The sequence below is a fragment of the Hemicordylus capensis genome, chromosome 4 (assembly GCF_027244095.1).
Source record: "Hemicordylus capensis ecotype Gifberg chromosome 4, rHemCap1.1.pri, whole genome shotgun sequence".
NCBI classification, from domain to species: domain Eukaryota; kingdom Metazoa; phylum Chordata; class Lepidosauria; order Squamata; family Cordylidae; genus Hemicordylus; species Hemicordylus capensis.
This window is the reverse complement of record NC_069660.1, coordinates 221246695-221270246: the sequence shown is the minus strand read 5'-3', so window position 1 is coordinate 221270246 and position 23552 is coordinate 221246695. Positions and strand designations below refer to the sequence as shown.

Below are 23552 nucleotides of genomic sequence, written 5' to 3'. Positions count from 1 at the left end.
GAACACTGGCTTCAAAGCACTGCTCAAACATGGTTTCAGTTTGGTTCTTAGAAGTCAGATTTGTAAAATGGGGACAGAAACCAATTTCACATGACTGCTATTTGACTAAGTAACACAAAAATAAAGGTATTTAAAAAATAATAATTTTTAAAAAGATAAAAGCAAAGACTTTTTCTCATGTCCTAGTTGCTATTTATGACACATTTACTAGGCCCCCACAGCAGAATCATATTGGAGCTTCCAATATGCATTTTGCCCCACCTGCCAAATGAGGGCGGGTGCTTCTTGGGCAATTTGGGGCAGGTAGTACATCTGGGGCAGTGGGGGGGGGAATTCTTGTATTCGGAAGGAGTAATTGCACAGAGAAGGCTAGGAAGACATGCAGGGGAGACTGAGAAAGAGAGAGTGTGGGGGTTCCTGGGAATCTTAGTTCCTGCATGCAGGTACTGCTTCCAGATACAAGGATTCTCTCCTGCACTGCCCCAGAGGTACTACCTGCTCCAAATTGCCCCAGAAGTGCCTGCCATCATGTGGCAGGGGGGCATAAAGTGTATTGGAAGCTCCGCTATAATCCTGATGCAAAAACTTAATATTTACACCACAGACTTAAAAATGGTAACAAAAATAATTCCTTCTCTCCACACTTTATTAATCCCTGGAAAGGATAACTCTGGGAGGAGGGCTAAGGATTGTCATCTAAAACGTTTCTGCTCATTCACTAAAAGAGAATTCCTAAATTAATTAGAAGGAAGTTGTGCACTCAAGTTGGCATAAAACAGATGAGTTTGTAATACAGACATGTATTTAGGGCATGACCATGTACCAGGAATGAATTCCAGAGAAATCAATGGAACTTTACTTGCAGATAATTTGTTTTAAGACTGGGACAGCAAGTTTTCAACATTAGACAATCATTCTGAATTCATTAGATTAACGGATGGTAAAAAAGAAGAAAAACCCAGCTACTCTTTACCTCCATAAAATGCATTTTTTTTTTTAATTAGGAAAAGCACACAGTAATATGCACTTGGCTCCGAAACAAGTTTTTGTTTCAAATATGTAGGGAAATAAATGAGAATTGCTATTCTCTGATGTGTGCATAAGAAGGTTTAAAAAACAAACAAACCAGAGCTTAGGAAGGAGAGGGAAATCAGATCAAGGACAAAGATCCAGTACACTGAACTGATTAACTAACACTTCTCAGAACTAGAACTGAATGATACTGATGACAGAAAGGACCTCCCCTTTCCTCAAATTTATGGGAACAAGAACACTAAATCTTATATTTCTATATACCCCTAATACCTGCATTTATTGGAAACCTTGTGAAATTTCAGAGTTCTGTTTCAGTCAGCCCTAGGGTATAATTATGGTGGTCTTAAAAATGTCGAAAAATACATTTGTATTAGTTTTTTCCTCTTCAGTCCAAATCATTTATCCAGTGCTGTTTTAAATTAAATGCCACCCATTTCTGAGAAACAATTCTGTACCAGCAACGCTTAACAAAATTTATGGACACTACAACTATTAAACAGTGCTTGGTTTACAGCTTAAGGGACAACAACTAGACAAATGTAGAACAGGTCTCAGTCATCTGAACAAAATATATTTGCAAAGCAATTATGCCAGACAGAATATTATATTATTCAGACAAAAGCTGAATGAAATATCACCAATCCTCTTATTAGGCTTGTATCAGCAGGGAGAAAAATAGTGTTACAGTACCTCTGTCCTCCAGAGGGTTGCTAGCAAGGTTAATTGTATGAAGTCCTGAGTTGGGGTTATGGGATAGGGCATTGGCCAGTTTCTGTGCAAAATCTCTGTAAGGAAAAACAAACCCAAAACAATAAAAAAATGATTCTATTCTCTCTTGCATTATACCATATTCAGAAACTCAACATGAAATGGCTACTAGTGAAGCATGAAAACAGAAATGGAGATGATGTGCACATGATTAGAGTTAGGTACTTTTTATTTATTTATTTTACATTAAGGGTGGCTTTGCACATTTATTGTCTGTGCATTAAGAACAGTGGCCTACATCCAGATTAGTATTGCTGTAGAATATAATACTGCTGCAAGGTTGTTCAAAGAAAAGAAAGTCTGTTCCAGTCCTTGTGCTAGTGGAAGATGTGGACAGGTTGCACAACAGGCTGCACAATGAGTTACACAATCTTGTATATGTCCAGGAAAAGGTATTTCGCTAGTAGCTGCACAACACTGAGGAGCAGCACAACTTTTACAATTCTGCAAAACAAAAGTGTGCACAATTGCTCTTATTGCACTAGTGCGACACTAGTCTGGATGTCAGCCAGTATTTGTGTGATGCTTTGCTTGCAAGCATGCAAGAGGCAGGGAAGATGCTATGTCTATGTTTAGTAACAGTGTTTATAGTGCTGTTTTTAATAGTGTTGCGAATATGTACGTGTGTTATTAAAAATAGATATGGTATCATTGTATAATGTCAAGGAACAAGCAGCTCAAACCATTTGTGTAATACATCCAAATCATACCTGTACGTCTATTGCAAAAAACTGTTGGCTTAGATTATTTTTCTCTCTTTTGATCTTTTCTTACCTTATTTACAGATTTCTCATGTATTTGCCTGAATTCCAGTTTTTAAATTATTTTGTGGACGTGTTAAAAAGATGAGGGGCACAATTTCTGTTTTATACATGTTAGCAATTCTGACTTGCTGCTCCCTCTGACACTGTTGTGCTTGTTGTTCAATAAAATTGACTTACGTTCTAAGACCAGCATTCTCCAGTACTAGCTCTTCCAATCTATTGGATCTGCTCACCACTCTCAGGATCTGCTCACAAACATCAGTGGACTGTCATGACAACAATGTGGTAATATTAATTAACAACAAAAACATACTGGTAAACCTAAGAAAACAGTGAATAATGGCCATCTTCATATATGATGTTGGCGATGTGACTACTGCCTGAAACTGCTTTTATGTGGTAGGATTGAGCAGAGGAGCTGTCATGTTTTTAAGTCTTACTATTGTTAACTCAATCCAAATAAGATTAGTCCATCTCAAGACTTCTTGATGGCTTTTCACCAGAGCATTCTGAAATAACTACTTTCATATATAGTTTTCTATTAATTGCTCTTTCTGATTACAATGGGTAGCATCCATCCCAGTGTGCATGGAAGAAAGTAGTAGCAGGACAACGACAGAAGGGGCAAGGTAAAGAGGTCTGCTGGCTCCCCTGACCTTGCCTAGACGGCTGCTAGCTATCTCTCCTCTGTCTGGACATTCCAGCTTCATCTCCCTGCCTCAGACAAGAGAGATGTTCTGCAGCCCTGAAACTTCTGAGGAGCAGCCAGCTTGCTGCTTGTTTTTTGCTTTGATGCCAGCAGGCCCTATTCCATCTGTGCCTTTTTATTGCTAGACTAGTTCCACCTGGGCCCAGAAATCTCTCATGAGAGGAAAGGGTTCTGGAGCTCTTGGGGGCATAAAAGGAAGGATGCGCGCTTATAGGAAGCTGCCAAGGGGGCTGACCTTTAGTGTGGGACTGAGGTTCCGGGAGTGGGTGGGCCAGGGGGAGGTTATATTAGAGGCTTGAGGTCTGGGTTAGAGTTATCCTCTGGGTTAGACTCTGAACTGGGCCTTCTCTGTAGCTGCTTCTGGGCTGTGGAATGCACTCCCAGCAGAAATCCGTAGTTTGGGCTCACCGCTGGTCTTCAAGAGAGCTCTAAAAACTTATTTGTTTGGTCTGGCCTTCCAGGGTTTTTAAATTGTTCTTAAATGTTTTAAACTGGTTTTAAACTGTTTTTATATTGTTTAAAATTGTTGTTTTTGTTTTTGTACACTGCCCAGAGCCTTTGGATGGGGTGGTACAGAATTGCATTAAGTAAATAAATAAAATTTCCTCCTTCCCATCCTTATCACTGCAGCTATAAACGTTGTTCCTGAGGGCTGAGGAATCCTTGACAATGGTGCGAGATGCCACACTGCTGGCTGCAAGGGGAGGTAGAGTCCCCACAAACTGCACAGAAATGTCTTCCACTACTGGACAACTCCACTACCTGACGTCGCCTCCATCCTTTTCCCCCTGCAGCCATTTGCCTGGCATCCCACAACAGTAGTTGCAGGAGGAGAAGCATGGAGACTCCTGGTAGCAGGATATGTTTTCATGGTCTTCCCATTCCCTTGTAGTCAGAGGCGTGGCATCTCAAACTATTACCAAGAATCCTTCTACCCTCAGAAATGTTATTTGTGGTGGCTCTGTGGGCTTGCAGGGAAGAGGGTGGGGAGAAGAAAAGTAGGTATGTGAACTCTGTCCTGCATGTGTCACTGACTCCAAAAAATTTCAAATACTGATAACTTTTTCTTAAAAGGTTTGCTTAGCTTCCAGATTGCTTAATCATTATCTTAATCATCTGTAACTTCTTGAAGCACCTAACACCGAGATGTCTCATCAATATTTGCAAGTCAACTTTGTTGGAATTCTGCATCAGTAGGATTTAGTGAAGTAAAATGTGCACAGTTCCCCCCCCAAGAATTTCTGGTTACACAGCTTTCTATTAAATTATTTAATAATTTAATTTAATTTAATTTAATTTAATACAAATTATATTTTTAAATAGGAACAGAACTGATAGCAACCCTTCGCTATAATACTTACTAACTTCAGATCCTTGGAAGAAAGCTTTGTAAACCACTGATTATATTCCAGGGCAGCAACTATTGGTATTAAGTCCCTAGTGGGGGGAAACACCACCACAAATTTAAAAAAACAACATTCAGGGAATAACTGACGAGATATATTCATCAACTTAGTAAAGTGTTATTTTGAGACATATAATAATTACGATTTTAGAGTGCTTTGCAAAGTCATAGATCATAGGAAGCATTTCAGCACTGAGTTACAATTTACTTTTTTATCAGCTTGTGTCACATTTCACCATCATAATCATTACTAAACATAACTGGGCACAGTGCTAAAAGTTTTTTAGGCAGCTGGATTTAACATAATCCTTATTACTGAATGAATACAGCCAACATCTCTAGTCTCTCTTCCAGAATTAACTTATATTCCAAGTAAGATTGGAGATGGGGGAAAATAATACAACCTTCCACACCAGCACTATCACTAATTCTCAAGGATATTTTTACAAGTAAAATCCTAGGATGATTTTCTATCCCTTAATCCTAGCCTCATAATCTGATACGATGTCCCTCTGTGAGCGTCTCCATTAAAGCGACAGAGGTATGATCTTAAATGTTTGCATGCTAATCACAGCAAAATTACATTAAACATTACCATTACTTTTAGCATGCTAAATAACTCTGATACAGAGCAGGCAGGTAACTCTCCTGCACAGCACATAAACAGCAGATATTTTGTGTGCACCCACACACTTGACTCATACAATCTTTCATAACCTTCTTATAAGGCAATTACCTAACCCATTTTAGAACAAGTTTTATTTCTTCAGAGTAAGCATTCATCAGCTTTCTTTTAGATATTTCATTTTCATGTTTCAGCCATGAAACTAGGCCTATTTTGTATTGGCTTAAACGAAAAACTGATACAATGTGGGAGAAGAGATGTACATTAGCCCAGTTTAGAAGCAAGTGCTAACCCATCAAATTGGCAGCATAAACACATTTTGGGTTCATGCATTCCCTCCTAACCTTCTGTCTTCCTTTCATGCATTCTGGTTCCCTCTCTCTCTGGTTTGAATAAACCACTGTTTGCCACAAAATCCAAAGTATAGTTTTTGCATACCATGGTTTGTTGATTTGGATGGCAACCATTTGCTCATATGAGAAAGGGAGAGGAAACTCAAATGCATGAGGGGCAGCAGGAAACATGAGAGCCTGAATACTGTTCAACATGACCATTATGGAATAGTATCCAAACAAGCCCATTATGGCTAGGATGTGAAGAGCTACTGAAGTCTGCCCAAGGGCTTTTCTAGGCATGTTCAGTGGGGTTTTCTTTGAATACCTGACCCTCATGTCATGTCACAGCACACATGGGAAAGTCCCTTCAGTTTCAAAAGCAGATTTCCATCTGGCATCAGCACCCTTCCCCATTTCCCATCTGGAGGGAGAGGGGTGCTATTTTTAAATTTTAAGCCTGAAGCTCCCTTGGGATATGCAGAACTAGTTACAAAGTTATTTAGATCCTGGACTATGTTTATTCCTATGTAGATGTACTAATGATGATGATGATGATCTTTGTTAGCTGCCCCATAACAAATAAACATCCTATGTAGATGAGTAAGTTGACATACAACTAGCACACATAGCAACTAAGATAATTGTGCCTATGAGGGTCTGAGAGCTGACTTTCACCATGCTCTGTGTGGGGCTGCAACCACTGTAGACAAATGGCAGCTCACCTCCTGATAGAACACATTGCAGAAGTCTGTCAAGTGTATCAGCACAAGATACTGCTACTGAGCTGGTATGGTGGTACTGAGCTTATATCCCATCCTATTTCTTAAAACAGGTGTAAGAGAGTGAGTGAGAGTGAGAGTGAGAGAGAGAGAGAGAGAGAGAGAGAGAGAGAGAGTGTGTGTGTGTGTGTGTATGTATATATATTCAGGACTAGGTTTTACTGGCTGTTCCCCTGTCGCAAACACACTTTCCTGGAAGCTTTTCCAAGCCCATGTACCTCCTGGAAGACTTTGTCTCCAATTGCTAATTAACTTTTGAAGTACAGATCTCAATATTTAGCCTCTATATGTCATTTGCATTGCTGTTTTCTATTAAACAAAGCCAATATTTTAAAGTTAAGATACTAAATGAAAAATAATGCCCAATTGAAAAGTTTACAGTGTGATTCCCTGTATAAGTGAAAGCAAATAGAATGATGATACACCAAACCAATACATAGGACTATGCTGGCAATCCAGCAGCCTTACAACAGCACTACATAGGGGTGTGCACGCAACTGCTTCCATGCACACCTGGGAGGTAGGGGACTCCTTTAAGGTGTGGGGAGGGTGTCCTTACCTCCCCTGCCACACTTCCCCCTCTGGCGCTGCTTCAAAAACCACTGGCATGGGGTGGCTATATAACCTCTTGCCGCCCCAGTCAGCGTAATACCGGAAGTGGCCCATGCACGCCCCACTTCCAGTATTACGCTGACCAGGGCGGCAAGAGGGTATACAACCGCCCCACACCAACATTTTTTGAAGCAGCGCTGAAGAGGGAAACGTGGCGGGGGAGGTAAGGACACCCTACCCATGCCTTAAAGGAGCCCCCATCCCCACATTCGAAACAGTTCGAACACCAGTTTCCGAACCGGTTCAACATTCTAGGAATAGAACGCCGAACCGGTACATGCACATCACTAGCACCACAAGGAAATTCACTATACTAATACCTTCTCTTGAATTTCATTTTGGTGAGAAAATATTTTGTGCACCTGTAAAACTGTAAGTACTGTGAAAGTAGCTTCTAATATTAGTGCACACATAATAGCAGGTCAGTTATTTACACTATTAGAATATCTTAGACTTAGAGCAGTTTACAGAACATTAACATTTTAGTCTTTACCTGTGATCAAGATGGCTAAAGTCTTGCAAATTCAGTTCCCTGGTATCTTGAGTCAAATAAATTGTATCAACATCCTGGTCAGAAAAGAACACAATGAAATACATTTTACAGAAAAGTCACTTTACACGGTATCATGGTATCAGAAATTGCTGGGGGAGTGTTTGGTTTTGATTGGGGTTTTTGGCCCCTTGATCTTTGTACAGCTGGCTGAAAATAAACTCCATCAATGAGAGTTCTGTACTTACCCACTGAACTTCTTCCCTATACGGAAAGCCAAGCCAGTCACACACACACGCATACATTTGAGAAAAACCTCCTAGAAATAAAAAAGCAACACAAACAAACCATTTATCTCTACGGGGAAATACTTAAAGCCGATGCACATATCTTTAAGACATACTCTATCTTCTTCTCTCCAGAGCACAAACATTAGGCTGCAAGGCACAATATGAAACAGAGTCTGTAAGATATAGCTGAGCACAATGAAGCACAGAAATAGTATCTTTCCAGACTAGTCACAATGGCACGCCATGCTAACTATACCTTAAAGCTAATTATACCTTTACCAAAATGCCAAGCCTCTGTCAGAAATAGAATTCAGCCTCCTAGTACTGGTGATTCCAGAAATTATACATTTCAATTTGAAAACAGCACACACTCACCACATGGTCCTAACTCTGCCACAGTTTGGCTGTCCCACAGCTTCTGGAGATTAGCCAGCCTTTCTGGGGGCTCCATTATGACTTTTTTCATTATTCTCCTGCATTCAAGAAGAAAATGCACAAATGAATTCAACACAAATTTGCTGTTCTATACCTAAATACAGAAAGAAAACACTACAGATTTCAGTGGGGACATGGTCAATTACAAGAATCTGAATATAAGCTGAGCTGAAACAAACAGTGATGCTTCCAGTGTCTCCTTTCTTACTAACCAACCCCTAAATTTCTTACACTGGCATGTCTTTGCTTTTAGTTCTGCACTGCCCGATTCACATAGGAGGAGAAGTTGTTGCAACATTTTTCTGTTAATTCTAAAATCTGGTTCAAACACTGTATTTTATCACCCATATGAGACACCTCAAACATATTTTAAAATATATGCACATGGAGAAGTGCATTATAGGAATGAGACTACAAATAATAGTCCTCAGGAATTCATGTGATCACAGCAACTGCAAAAGTATGTTGCAATCACAAGAACTGTTGTCAACTATATCCACAATCACCACATATTACATTTCCCCCTGTACATGCATGCAGTGTTGTGTGAACAACCACAAACATCTATTGTAGGAATTGATTCTAAGTATTCCCCCCAAAACCTAGACTACAATGTTATTAACAGATTGCATATGACTATTTTAACAGGACAGATGGTAATAGCATTAGCCATGCTCTCAGCTAGCAAATTGCTCTTCAGCTAGTTGCTCAATTAATTTACTGGCTCTTTATCTTATATTTTGCATCCAACATTAATCATATAGCAAGTATGTGTATGTTCATTTTATAATGTATGAATTCTTAAATTGTGATATATGTCTGGTGAGAGCACCAACATTCTAGATGGTTTATCTACGTGTTAAATTTCCAAAATCCCAGACTGGTACTTTAACATTAGACTGAAGAACCCTTGGAAAAGAAGGTACTATGTACCACTAATTTTTCAGCATGTCTAAGCATTACTATAGTAGATGTGGAAAAATTGTACCATAACACCCTTTCCTATGTGGGCACTGCCACCTATAATGAAGTTATAATTTCCCTCTGCCAAGAGAGCAGAAAAGTAGGTGACACTAAGACACCAATCTTAGTAGGTTTTACTGGTCAGTGACTGCTGGTGAGTGACTGACTATAATACATCTTACTACCACATTGGGTGTAATTCAAGGAGAGGATATATGCTTTGTGGGTACAAGAGGTTGCAGGTACAATCTCTGACACTGATAAGTATTTCCAGGTAGGAGGAAAAGAACTCTGTCTGGGACCCTGGAGAGCCTCTGCCATTCAGTAATAGATAAACCCATGGACTGAAAGAGTACAAGGCAGTTCCTGAGATAGCTTGAGAAAGATACGTGCAGAAAGCACACATTTCAAGAGAGTATGCCAGATACACCCCAGAGTCCAAGAGAGAGAATCTTGTCATAACTTTTAGTGAAGAGAAAAAAACGGATTAGGAAATAAGACTGCTGGGTTTGGGATGGGGGGAGAATCAGGACAATAAGTTGAGGGACAAGGGTTAAGAACATTAAAAATACTTGAAAGAATGAGATAAGTGCAACCAAGACAGAAGCCTAGCTGTTCTGCAAGATGAAAGGAAAAGGTTCAGTATGAAGTTACAAACATCAGTTCGTCCAATAATTTAATTAAAAAGCTACTGAGTGATTCGTATCTCCTGCCTACAGTATAAACAAAAGAAAGACAGAGAATAGCCCTCTACATCAACATACTAGCCTAGGTTCAGACCAGACATGCTCATGCCATGGTTTGCTTGTCAGAACAGAACATGATTTCAGTTCCTGTACTCCCTCTTCTCTTCTTGTACATCAATTCAATGTCCAACTTCCTGGTTCACAGCAAAGATAATTTGCCACAACACCCAAATTGGGCAAAGTATGTTCATTGCTGAGCCATAACAGTTCAGATTCAGACCTGCACTTCAAGATATGCTTTCTGAGAAACCCAAACCTTGACAGGGTCCAGCATGCTTCTAGTCATCACTGCTGTGTAGCATGCCGAAAGGTATCAGGCCCTGATGAGTATGTCTCTGAACCCACCCAGCTGCCCCACTTGGATTCAGTAAGTTGACATACATATTTCTAGAAGTACATGATAAGCACAATGGGCACACACAGAGTGCTGCTAATTAGATATGAGTACCTACACTGGAGAAAGACCAGGAAATATCCTCCTAAGGCATGTTCCAATGTGTGCCAGCACTTCATGCACATCTTCAGATGAAACCAACTTCATAGAAATGTTGTACTTTTCAGTTTCTACAATCAGCTGCATATAAAAGTTGGAAAAACATGAAGTGTTGTAGCTAAAACTTTAAGGTTTTTAAAAAAAGAAATACTAGAGTAATTAATATTGAACAACTATCTAGCCACACTACCCTAATAATCAAAATGAGAATCTGCTTTCCAGGAGAGAAAGAAATTAGTTTGTACAACAAGCCCTAAAGCCTCATCTCCATGCCACTGCTATATAACACCACTGGTGTTGTTTGGTCATGTATACATTTTGGTCATGGCTATTACTAGCTGGTAATCTTCCTTATAAACCCTACAGAGAACTAAGTTGTTCCTTCAGCTCAGATACGTATTATATATGTATTTCATCAATGTTTCATCCATTTATTTAATCTAAGTGAAGGTTAAAAACTGAAAGTACACCCTTGAAAGCAGCCTAATTGGAATATTTATAGCCCATTAGATAAGATTACAACATTAAATCCATCTTTAATGGAAATATTCACCTGGCCTGGTTTATTGCAGGTGATTCCTTGGATTTCCAAGTAGCTGAATGTTAGTTCTAGCTGAAATTAAAAAAAGAAAAGAAATGAAAACTACTTTGATTTACATTAACACACTAAATAGAGCTAAACACACATTAAAACGTTAGATATATAATATAATACACAACCAATTAATATAGCTCCATCAATCTGCATGATATTTTATGAAGTGCAAGACAGCATGCATCTCCTTTGACTAGTTTACAATGCAAAATTGTGCACAGGGAAAACAACAGAGGAACATGGAGGGAAGAATGTGTCTATTTCAGTTATATGTACCTAGTAGGGATGTGCACTGAACAGAATTTGCATTCCGTTCAGAGCTTGGAACGAAATGCAGATGCCTGGAACATTCTATCGGAACAACCAGTTGAGCCAGCTCTTCGGACGGAACGAGCTCAGAAGTTCTGAGTGCTATTTTGGAGGCGTGTTTTCCCCTTGCCGACTGGTTTTGGCACTAGCTTCTAATTGGTTTGTAATCTTCGTACTTCTTGGTTGGCTTGTTATCATACAAATCAACTTGCTTTTTATGATTACAAGCCAACCAAGAAACAAGGAGATCATTAGCCAATTGGAAGCCAGTGCCAAAAACAGTCAGCAAGGGGAAAAACATGCCTCCAAAATGGTGCTCTGAACACTCAGAATGTTCTGAATCTAAATGGGGTTGTTCAGTTCCAAGCTCAAAACATACCCTTCATTTGAAGGGCATTCTGCTTCAAGCTCGAAAACACTTGAAATGGCTCGTTTAGAGTTCGAATGTTTTGAGCTTGAAATGTTCTGCACAACCCGAGTACCTAGACAGTTCCAGTGAAGAATGAGGACTAAGGAGTTGTTGTCAAAGGCTTCAGGGAAACAGTGAATTTTGAGGAAAGATTTGAAAGAAACGAGGGGTGGCATTATGCAGATGGTCTGAAAGGCAGTTCAGAACATAGGGGGCAACAAGGGAGAAAGGCTAGAGTTATTGGAAGGAGCAGAAGAGCTTCAGATGGCTGAGGGTAGTGGAACTGGAGGGGTGAAATGTTATGGGCAGGCGTGTACCAAGATAAGAGGGTGGCGAGATGAGTGGGCAAGGCCATGGAAGGCTTGGAAGATAAGGATAAGGAATCTGTGGAAAGAAAGGAAGCCCATATAGGACTTTAAAGAAGGATGTCATGTGTTGAGAGCAATGAGCAAGTGAACACTTTGGGCAACAGCGTTCTGGACATAAAGGGGAGAGGACCAAAGTGTAACAACAGAAAACAAGGTGGCAGAGTCATGTGAGATATGACTATGAAGAGCTGCCATATTTTTGCAATCTGGTCAAGTAAGAAGTGACATGACTTAGGACAGTCTGATTATGAGGTGGAAAGGAGAAAATAAAATAACTGATACAACCAAGGCTGATCAACAAGGCAGATGGAAATATTGTCAATGTATATAAAGAGTACAGGAGAACCTCGATATTTGCAGTGTTTCCATTCTCCACAATGACTGAGATAAAGAAACCATGAATATAGAGTCACTGGGGCAATGGGATTGCATGAGTTAGGTTTCTGGAGTCCAGAAAATCTTCATTATTTATTTATTTATTTATTTAATACATTTATATACCAGCCCATACAAAAAAGTCCATGGGCAGTTAACAATATAAAAGCATTAAAAATATTCACATAATTAAAACAATTTAAAATACAATAAAAATGCTAAAACCCCTTCTAACTTGGCAAAGAGGCACCTTTTAATGTGGTGATTCTCTTTATTTAGCAGGGGGAGAGTAACTGGCCCTATCCACCCCCAGCACAGTACCTCCATTGACTGTTGCTGGTATCTATCTTACGTTTCTTTTTAGATTGTGAGCCATTCGGGGACAGGGTTCCATTTTATTTGTTTGTTATTTCTCTGTGTAAACTGCCCTGAGCCATTTTTGGAAGGGCGGTATAAAAATCGAATCAAATAAAAGAAAGAAAGAAAGAAAGAAAGAAAGAAAGAAAGAAAGAAAGAAAGAAAAATAAAACCAAAACTAATAAAAGCAAAACTTTAAAACTATGAACTAAAAGCCTGACTAAACAGGTATGTCTTTAGATCCTTCTTAAAAACATTCAGAGAAGGGGAAACTAATTTTGTTAGGAAGTGTGTTCCAGAGTCCCAGGGCAACTCTAGAAAAGGCCAGGTTTTGAGCTGTCAACAACTGAGCCGGTGGCAACTGCAACAAGACCTCCCCAGATTATCTTAACAGGTGGTGGGGTTGATGAAGAAGGTGCTCTCTTAAATACAGTGGTCCCTCTACTTACGAAATTAATCCGTTCCGAATGCACATTTGTAAGTCGAAAAATTCGTAAGTCGAAAAGCGGTTTCCCATAGGAATGCATTGGGAACTGATTAATGCGTTCCGGAGCCTAGAAAAAAGACCCAGACCCCCAGTAAGGCTTGCAAACTGCACAGGAACATTTCTTTTCAAGAATAAAAAGGCAGTAAACAGGCAGGCAAGTCAAGGCAACCGCATGTAAAATTTGTAAGTCGAGGAAACCCCATCTAAAAATTTGTAAGTCGAGGAAACCCCATCTAAAAATTTGTAAGTCGAAAAAACCGCATCTAAAACCGGATCTAAAACTGCCGTTTGTAACTCGAAAAATACTTATGTCGAGTAGTTTGTAAGTCGAGGGACCACTGTACCTCAGACCCAAGCCCAAACTGCCCCCCAAACACAAAAAAATACAGTTAAAAGGGCAAAACAAAGTGCCCTAACATGCAGTGCAGGCCTTGAGTGATCCAGCAATGCCCCACTGGTCAGAAATCATCCATTTTATTTAGCCTTTCCCCACAATTTTTCATGGGTTTTTTCAAGCAAATAAGCCATGAAATGGCTCCCGCACTTAAAATGGCAGCCGGAAATGACCCCCAAGGTCATTTCCGATCACTCCCAAACCGCAGATGCAAGTTTAACTCCCTTTTTGCTATCCCCCACCCCCCACACACATATAATGAGGTTGGTTGACTATTACACGGAAGTGCTGGATCAGCAAATATCAAGGTTCTCCTTGATATCAGATACGCAAAGCCACGGATGCTGGATCTGTGAATATCGAAGCTTTCCTGTATATGAGGTTTGGGAAAAGTTTGGTATTAGACATATTGAATTTGGGACAATAATAAGAACATCCAAGCAGAAATATCAGAAAGGCAGTTGGAGATTCAAGACTGAATGGAAGGAGATATTCTCGAGTAAAGAGGCAGAGCTTGGTGTCATCAATTTATTGGAACAGTGTGGGGGGGGGAATCAGAAGGGAGGGAGAGCGAGAGCGAGAGAGAGCACAAGTGACCAATCTGCAAAGGGGAAAGAAAAATTTCCTAAGGAATTTCATAGAAGATGGGGGGAAACTGCTTCCCCTGTAGAAATGCTGAAAGAGAACCAACTGAGGTACAGACTCAAAGAGACTAAGGGCACAAAGGGAGTCAAGCAAGACAATGCAATCAACTGTATCAAAGGCAAGAAAAATACTGAGCACAAGCACAGTAGAGACCTTTGGATTGGGCAGTGAGGAGATTATCTGTGATTTTGACAACTGGGTGCAAAAAGTAGAAGCCAAATTGCAAGAGATTAGGAGAGGAGCTGGAGAAGAGCAAGGACTAAGCAGTATGGACTAAGACTAAGCAGAGGCAAAGACTAGAAGGGAAATTGGGTGGTCGTTAGCTCAAAGATGCCAATTTCAGAGGAACAGTATCTCTTTTCTATGTGATTCATTTTGTAATATGTACCAAATCTGTACCTAGCACTGGAAGAGATGTCCAAAGATTAACTGGCTTTACCAGCCACTAGTACATCTTTCTCTCCTTAAAGCCTACCCCTTTTTTCCCATCATGAATCATTCCCACCTCCTCTAATTGAGCTTTCCACATACACCTTTAAATGTTTCCCTTTCTATTTATCACACCCCTCCTAACCTTCTCCCTGCCTGCTACTTCATTTCCTGTTTTTTAATACCATGAGTCACAATGGGAAATTGAAAAGGGTTTTTTTTGTTACCATTCCTTGAGAATCTCACATGCTTAAAAAAAAAAAGCCATCAAAACATTACTCCATGTTCTTGATATCATGGAGGGAGCACGTGAGTCTTGAGAGGTGCTTAGAGCAGTTCCATACAACTGCTATTGCAGATTCTTGCACTAAGGAGGAGATTGGACTAGAAAACTTCAAAGGTCCCTTCCAATTCAAAAATATATGATTCTATGGCAAGTAGGACATTACAAAAGTACATAAAAGGTTTCAACACACACACACACACACACACACACACACACACGACATAAATATGCAATAGTAAGGAAATAAACACAAAAAAATGAAATATATGACTCAAAATGCACATTCATTGGGCCTGAACCAAAATTCAAGCATGTTGGTCATAAATGATTCAGGCAGTCTTCCAGAAAATGGGCAAGAGATTTTGATGCTTCAGTTGTACAAATCCATACTTCAAATCACTTGCAAAATGTGTCCTTGTTCAGGGCTGCCAGTATGACAAAAGTGACTTGTTTCTCCTGCTTTTTGCTGAGGTGGACAGAAAGCAAAGGTTGCATAGGAAGCTGACTCCTACCAAGTCAGACCATTAGTCCATCTAGCTCAGTACTGTCCACACAGACTGGCAGCATCTTCTCCGAGATTGCAGGCGGGAGTCTTTTTCAGCCCTATCTTAGAGATGCCAGCAAAGGAGCGTGGAACCTTCTGCATACAGGTGCTCTTCCCAGAGCGGCCCCATCCCCTGAGGGGAATATCTTACAGTGCTCACATGTAGGCTCACATTCAAAGGCAAACCAGGGTGGATCCTGGTTGCAAAAGGGGACAATTCATGCTTCCTACCACAAGACCAGCTCTCCTCAGGTTACGCTTGGCCCACTGCTAGGCTTTGACCCAATATCAGATTTTTCCTTCCTTTCCCAACTGACATCAAGAAAGTTTCCTGATTGTGCCCCACCTCAGAACCTTTCATTTTTTGGATGCATCTAGCCTGGTCTCCCTTGTAGCTCCCCACTGAAAACCTGCTTCTCTGCCCACCATTAAGTAATGGGTCATCAAAGGCCCCTGAACTCACACTAATGGATACACTAAAGTACTTAGTTCATCGAATAAATTAACAAAGAAGACTGTTTTCAGAAATGGCATTTTCCATTTGTAGCTTTCTGGAATCCATTCTAAAAAGGTGAGTCTTCCATTTCCTCTTTGTAATTAACAACACGTAAACAAACCTGTTAGTGATCAATGAATTCAGCACAACATTATACTATTTTGGATGATTACATTTAGAACATAATTAAGCAAGCAGATAATCCACTGTAGTGGGTAGATTTCGGGGGGGGGGGGAGATGCCAAGTTTTACATACCATTACAAGCCACCAACACAAATATAATATATGTACTATGTGCTTACTTTGTTTTTATCCCCAGTAAATACTTTGCAGTAGACATATGGTATTTATTCTTTACTAAAAGAGACAAGCAAGTCTCAGTAGAGCACCTGAAAGTATTCCCTTGTACATGGCAGCTTTATTTAAACTTTTCAAATTTATCCCACACTTAGGTGCCAAGAGTAATTTAAAAACTTTGACCATTGGTGTGCTCACCATGATTCAGGTTTTGCTAAAATTACTGCACTATAGTTCAAACTGTGACTAAAGCTGCTATATATGATGTATATAATCAAGGAGGAGAAAATTTGGTACCACTCCTGTTTTATTTTGTTAGTCTTTGTGAATGTTTACACAACTGCAGGAACAGGGACATCTGCTATCCTCATGTTAGTTCACGTGGGATGAACAATTATCTCTAGATACAAATTCAACATTTGTGCACAGCACAGAAGTGTTTCCTCTGCCAAGATAATCATTTCCAATTGTCATGGGAATCAAAGTATTTCATGGAACATGCTGTTAGACAAGTCATAAGATGCAACTGCAGCCCCCAGAGAATACAGCAGATACTATTCCGCTAAGAATAAATAATGTGGTGTGGTAAACTACACAACATTCCTGTTTTAAAGTTGCAAATATAACTAAGATTGTCAAGGCAATCCAAGGATCAGTTTTGGAGGTCAAAACTACCACAACATTAGGCAAGAGGACCTCACCAAATTTTATGGCAAGGCCATTTGAATCTAAACAGTACCCTCTTGTGCTATGCTGTGGTAAGCCTGCTCAGAGATCTCAGGCCAACAAGGTGCAGTTCAGCTCCTCCTACCACAGCAAAGTCATCTGAGGGGAGCCAGAATGGAAGTTCTAATTCTGTATTGCAAAGATTGCAGCAACATGGCACTAATTAAATCAGCAGCATATGCCCAGGCCTCAAAGCCTCTGAGTCTGGCTCAGTATAGCCCAATATCATGGGGACCACATGAACTCTGGTAACCATCCCATTTCAGAATCTGCTCCCCCACAAATTCTGCAGGATAATCTACCCCACAAATCTAAAAGAATATTTTTCTCTGAATAACTTCTTTGAACAATTTTTGGTGAGTTTTCCAGCTGAAAATAAAATCACTTTGGAGAGTAGTTACAACTGTTAATAACTCTTCCTTATTGTCAGCAAGTGAATTAGATCCAAGTCTGAAGTCTTCTCTCTGGCAGATATAAGGTTAATCAATGGACTGCTAAAACTAAAACTTTGCTAAAAGACACACACACATACACACACACTCTTTTCCTCTTGAGCAAGTGGTATCTACATCCCCCCCAAAATAAATTACTATACATATTTTCCTGATGCCCTAAATAGATTGTGATCTGATTTGGCATGTTATACATCTGATTTGTATAAATATGATTTGACCTATTTATGCAGGACGGACCTATTTATACACGCAACTCCACCATATTAATTGCCTATGCTTCATCTCAAATGTTTTTCAAGCAGCTGAACTTAACTATTTGATGGGAATTGGAATATTCAGTAAAGCATATGTACCCTCTCATGCAGTTCCATGGCGTAAACATCTGAAAAATATTAACAACTTTGAAATAGCTGAACTTGCCTAGTGTTGTTGCACTTGGCTTCATTCACTCCTGAATTTTAAGAAACATGCAACAGTGAAAGTTCCAGGTTGAGCAGGAAGGTGGGGCAATTTTCGCCAACCTTCCTTTCCCTCTGTAGTCCACTGTGCATCACCAAAATATGTCCCTGAGCATTGTGCAACCCTCAAGGACCTATTTTGTTAACACAGTGGGCGTCAGAAGGAAGGGAAGATTGACAAAAACCATCCTTTCCCCTGCTCAAGCAACAGCACAACGTTAGAACTTGCACATCTGCATGTGTGCAATACTAGTCGGTATGTCAGCCAAGGAAATTCTTCTGCAGAAAAATTAAGTATGAGAAAAATTTCCCATCCTACATCTCCAGCTAATACACACAATTTGGGGAACCTTTCCCCATCTGATTTGTTTTTGCCAGTCTGTTTAACATGGTGATTTTGAATCAGGTGTTTGAATCCCTCTTTATGGCCCATGTGCCAAAAATGTAGTGTGTTAATAAATAAAAACACTTAAACAAGTTAGCACTGAAATATTAATGTATATTTAAAGATCCACAAGGACAACAAAAACAGTTATGCTAAGCATTCCCTAATTTACACACAGTTCCCACCCTCCAAACATTTATCATGTACAGAAGGTTGAAAACAAATGAACAGAACCATACTGTTGAAGAAAAGGTCATGAAAAATTATCCATACCTTGGTAGGTATACGGGAAGTTAATAGGAAGGCCCGACATGATGTTAGCACCTAAAAGGGAAAAAAACCAACACACCGTTGAAAGCAATGCTTATTTTAAATAATAACAAGAACAACATAGAAAATAGTATTTGCTGCTTCATACTCATAGCGTACTGCAAGTTCTAGATATTTGCAGCTGAATAATCCTTAACAGGAATTACAAATCAATGTTTTGTATGCTTACCCAGAAGCAAGTCCCACTGAATGCATTGGGACTTATTCCCTAGTAAGTGTGCACAGTATTGCAGTCTTTGCATAGACATGATGGCTATACGCTACCTCCAGGTGTGGGGGCAATATGCTGTCTGCATATCAGTTGCGGAAAAGCAACAGCAGGAGATGGGATCTGCCTACATGTCTTGCTTCTGGACTTCACAAAGACTGTGGCCGACTGTGGGAAATAGGATACTGGACCAGATGGACCTTTGATCTGATCTAGCAGGCTCATTCTTATGTATCCTGAGAAGTATTCTTCCATCATGGATTCCCTCCACTGACTTAAGCCCTTATGCAATCCCCTCTTGATGTGTTTGCAAGGATTTGTTTGAAAGAGCACTATCAGAAGCTACAGGGAATACAGGGCTCCTGCTAACCAGTATCTTGTCCACAATATCTAATTTTTAACAAGTTGTTCTAGTAAGAACTGATCTGCCTACTTTCCTTTCACTATCTCGACAACTGGACTAAATTAGGTTCGAATCGAGGTCCACAAGTTAGATCTCTTGCACCTCAAATGTTCACGGATCTGCCATCTTGGATTAGGGTAGATGACATAATCACAAACTACACCATTGGGACATCCCTATGTGTCCCTACAGCTGTAGCAAATTTGGCTCAAATTGATCAGCCGGTTCACAAGTTAGCCCTCTTGTGCCTTAAAAGTTTATGCATCCACCATCTTGAATCGGGGTGGATGACATCATCACAAACTATGCCACTGAGGTGTTCCTGTGTGTCATTCAGTACAACTGTACTTAATTTAATTCAAATCGGTTAGACAGTCTACAAGTTAGCCCACTTGAGCCTCAAATGTTCACACATCTGCCATCTCGGACTGGGGTAGATGACATCACCACAAACTATGCCATTGAGGTTTCCCCATGCGCCCCTACAGCTTTAGCAAATTTGATTCAAATCGGTTAGACAGTTCACAAGTTAGCCCATTTGCGCCTCAAATGTTTACACATCCGCCATCTTGAATTGGGGTGGATGACATCACAAACTACACCGTTGAGGTGTTCCTATGTGCCCCTACAACTGTACCCAATTTGGTTCATATTGGTCCAGGCATTGAAGTTGTGGGGGCGGGGGGAGAGAGACACACGCAGACACACAGAGTGCCAGGTGATCTCATAAGCCTACTGGAAAGGAGACTAAAAATCTTACTATGTGACAATCATGCGCAACATTTCCCAAGTCCCACTCCAGCTTGTGGGCTGGTACACAGGGGGCAGAGGAATGACGAAAAATATGAGATTGCATCATTACTAGGGAGATGCATGGGGTAGAATAAGGTCAATCGCACCCACACAGCATCTAGTTAGGCACACAGATGCTGCTCAGTCACTAGCATCTTCTGACCAATCCAGTTAGTAAATGGGGTAGGGGAAAGAGGTATAGGGGTCAGGAGAGTGGCAAGGCAGGGCAAAGAGGCAAAGCTTCAGCCCCAATTCCAAGCAACCTATTTGAATTGAACCAACGTGAAACAGACTCCCTGAAGCACAGACTCTAATGGAGGGCCCTTCCAAAGCACTTCGAAAGCACTTTGCACAGCCCCCCCCCCCTTTTTTTTAAGAACGAACATCTTCTCCCCCTGCAGTTTTATGCTTGTGGCTTGAACTAATAATTTCTTATTAATCTTCAAGGAGAATTAGATTTCCATGAGACCCCAGGAATATTAAACGTTTGCTGAATTTCCCAAGTGAATGACAGGGGTGAAAGATCAACATTTTAAATATAAAAATACCTGTAGTAATGCCTGTAGTAATGATGCTATGGTGCATTTATTATGTACCACAGGACTATAGTTTTATTTAAATGATGGTTCCCAAAGAAGAGTTTAAAAATATAGCATTAAAAAGGGACTGCATGCTGTCTGCCAGAATCAAGCTTGTTAGCCTTATTCACACATCAACACTTATATACTCTGTGTACAGTACACAAAGATATAATTATTCACATTATGTTGAACACAGATATAGTAGTACACTTCCTATATGTACTATGAATCTGACAGACCTGTACCCACATAACTTTTTAAATGAACATAAACATAGTAATTCATACAAATATATATACAGACATGTCTGAATAGTGCTTTAGAGATGGCATAATCCCAAATAAAATGAATGGGCATTCCACACTGAAAAAACTCCCCCTCAGCCCCCCAATTTATGCATGAAGAACAGTTTAGACTTATCCCTCCCCCCTTCAATTCTTGCAGTATACTGACTCAACAACCCACACTCCAAGTTATGAAGTTAAACCCCCATGACACCAAACATTGCTGCCATCGCAGCACACTTTCAACTTTACAGATGAATCCTAAGCAGATCTATCCTTTACTCATAAATAAGCCTCTCTACATTCAGTATAATGTTAGACTAACTTTTGAGGAAGTGTGTTTAGGATTGTAGCCTTACAAGTTCCATTCTGCTACTCTTTTAAATTTCAGTCTCACTCCAACAGAGACAGTCTCTAAACTAAACACAAGAGGGAACACATTCTTCTAACTTTACATACAAACAGGGAAAGAAGCAGCACAGTAGCCTTGTTGCCACAACTTTTACTGTAACATCCAATGTGGGATTTGCAGATTCAGTCCTCTGTGAGAGCCACATCTACAAGCTCCAGAAATCAGCAACAAGAATTTGCTCTATCATAGCTCTAATCTATCTATAAAATACACTAAGGTCATACATGAAAAGCCCCACCCACACAGTGCTTTACCAATCGGACAGGGAGGGGGGCGAGCAAGAGTGGATGGCTGACAATGAGCAATAAAGCAGGGGCTGTGGCGGGGGGGGGGGGGGCGGCAAGGAGAGCAAAATAGTCCTAGAGCACAGATGCTCTGTGCAGGTTCAGCTAGTCTTAACTAATTCTCAATAGGAAATGTACTCCTGCAGAGATACTTTTGGAAAAATAGATTATGGGGTGGTTTAACCAAAATCTTTCCCATTCACAGGACAATCCTCACGATTAATTCAACTGTCACAAGGCTGCACAAAGTGCTGACAGTGAACTACTCCCAAATGGCTGTTTTATCACCATCAACAAACTGCCATAAAATCCAGCAATTTTGAAAGATCTATAAAATACTTGTTTTATTATCAGGAATAAATAAGAATGCATTTTTACTTGTCTGCAGTAAGCTATTATATAACCTTTGAAATACTAAATCTAGTGGCTTCTTTTTGCTCCACGATTCCATTTGGTAAAACCACTGCATGTGCAAGGTACCAGGAAACTTGTAGGCATCAAGTGGGTAATTGGTAATACCTCCTAGGACTCATGCTAATTGAAATGTCCTATCTGATAATCTTGTTTTTGTAGTTAATATTTAATAAGGCACTTCTCCTAATCAATCATTCCTTAATAACACTCAGACTTCCTGCTCTCCTTCTCTCATGGGAATAAGTCTAATATCCTGGGTTAATGTTTCCCAAACAGACCTGTGCCGCCACCCTCACCAGGAAAAAATGTAGTACTATGACAAAGCCAGAAGAAATTTTCCTCTGGGCCGTTTCCCACTTTGCACAAACGCACCACAGCAGAAATTGCTTGTCTCTTGCAGAACACAAGGTTGTTATTCCAGATGAGAAGCTGACTACTATGATTCTGTCTTCCCTCTTAACCAGGATCTTCATATCCTCAGTTAAAAATCTTAGTAAGCACTCCGTAAGGATAAGGTCAGTAGCAATGTAGCTCTTAGCCATGGTGAAGGAGGATGGGGGAATTCATACAAGTGAGGGGTGAAAGTATGTGATCCTGCTCCCAATCCCTTATCTTTGGTTAATGTATCAGGAGTGCTTTGTCAGCACTGGCTCCACAATTCCTAGCTTCAAGACACATCAAAAGGCTTCTAACTCTAATCAAGTTGTCTGTTGTTTGAAGGTAGTGGCCAGGAGCTTAGTCAGAGACACCATTATCCTTGCCTTCAGAGACACCATTATCCTTGCCTTCCACCCTCATCATCCCTTTTCAACTACCTTCCTTGTATCTTCTTGCCTTCAGTGAAATATTTTTGAACTGCAGCCTACACCTTTGATCAAAGTTTTCAGGATTATCTGAATACATTGTTCTCACTCCTGCTATTTCCCCTGAAATTAATAAGAAAGATGCTGGGACTCACATGACTATAAGCTGCTATCTAAACAATGATTCAACACTGCTGCAGCATAACAAATAGTTTATCTGAATTCTTCAGCGCTATGTGATGTTTGTGTGTCCGAGATTAAATCTGGTCAAACAACAGAAACTGGTTTATTGGATAAAAGCATCAGAACCCGGATCCTTTAAAAAGGTTACTTAATTCTATGGAATAATGAAAAATGATAACAATTTTTTTTACTAATTGTAAAGGTTATTTTGTGTAGTAAAAATAAGAAACTGCAGACAGAATGAAATTCATGCAGAAATGTCCTTAGATGCTCTCAAGAGTATTTGGAAGGTTACTTGGGAAAGGTAACAATGAGATGCAGCCTGCATACACAAAAGCATATTATATTGATGCCAACCTTATGTGGCAATGTCAGAAAGCAGTCAGACAGCTG

The 23552-nt window shown here is 40.1% G+C and overlaps 1 protein-coding gene across 5 annotated transcripts in view; it reads right to left on the bottom strand.

The window, feature by feature from the left end:
* Positions 1-23552, bottom strand: part of CARMIL1 (capping protein regulator and myosin 1 linker 1) — a 255934-nt gene that overhangs the window by 128292 nt on the left and 104090 nt on the right. For 4 of the 5 annotated variants that reach the window (XM_053245618.1, XM_053245615.1, XM_053245616.1 and 1 more), the window contains 9 exons: positions 18739-18789; positions 11003-11062; positions 10409-10530; positions 8188-8285; positions 7771-7841; positions 7526-7599; positions 4638-4713; positions 2745-2833; positions 1726-1820 (listed from right to left, as the gene is read on the bottom strand). In XM_053245618.1, the coding sequence (XP_053101593.1) occupies positions 1726-1820; positions 2745-2833; positions 4638-4713; positions 7526-7599; positions 7771-7841; positions 8188-8285; positions 10409-10530; positions 11003-11062; positions 18739-18789 (736 nt within the window). The remainder of the gene's footprint in view (positions 1-1725; positions 1821-2744; positions 2834-4637; positions 4714-7525; positions 7600-7770; positions 7842-8187; positions 8286-10408; positions 10531-11002; positions 11063-18738; positions 18790-23552) is intronic. The other variant, XM_053245619.1, reaches the window with a different exon arrangement.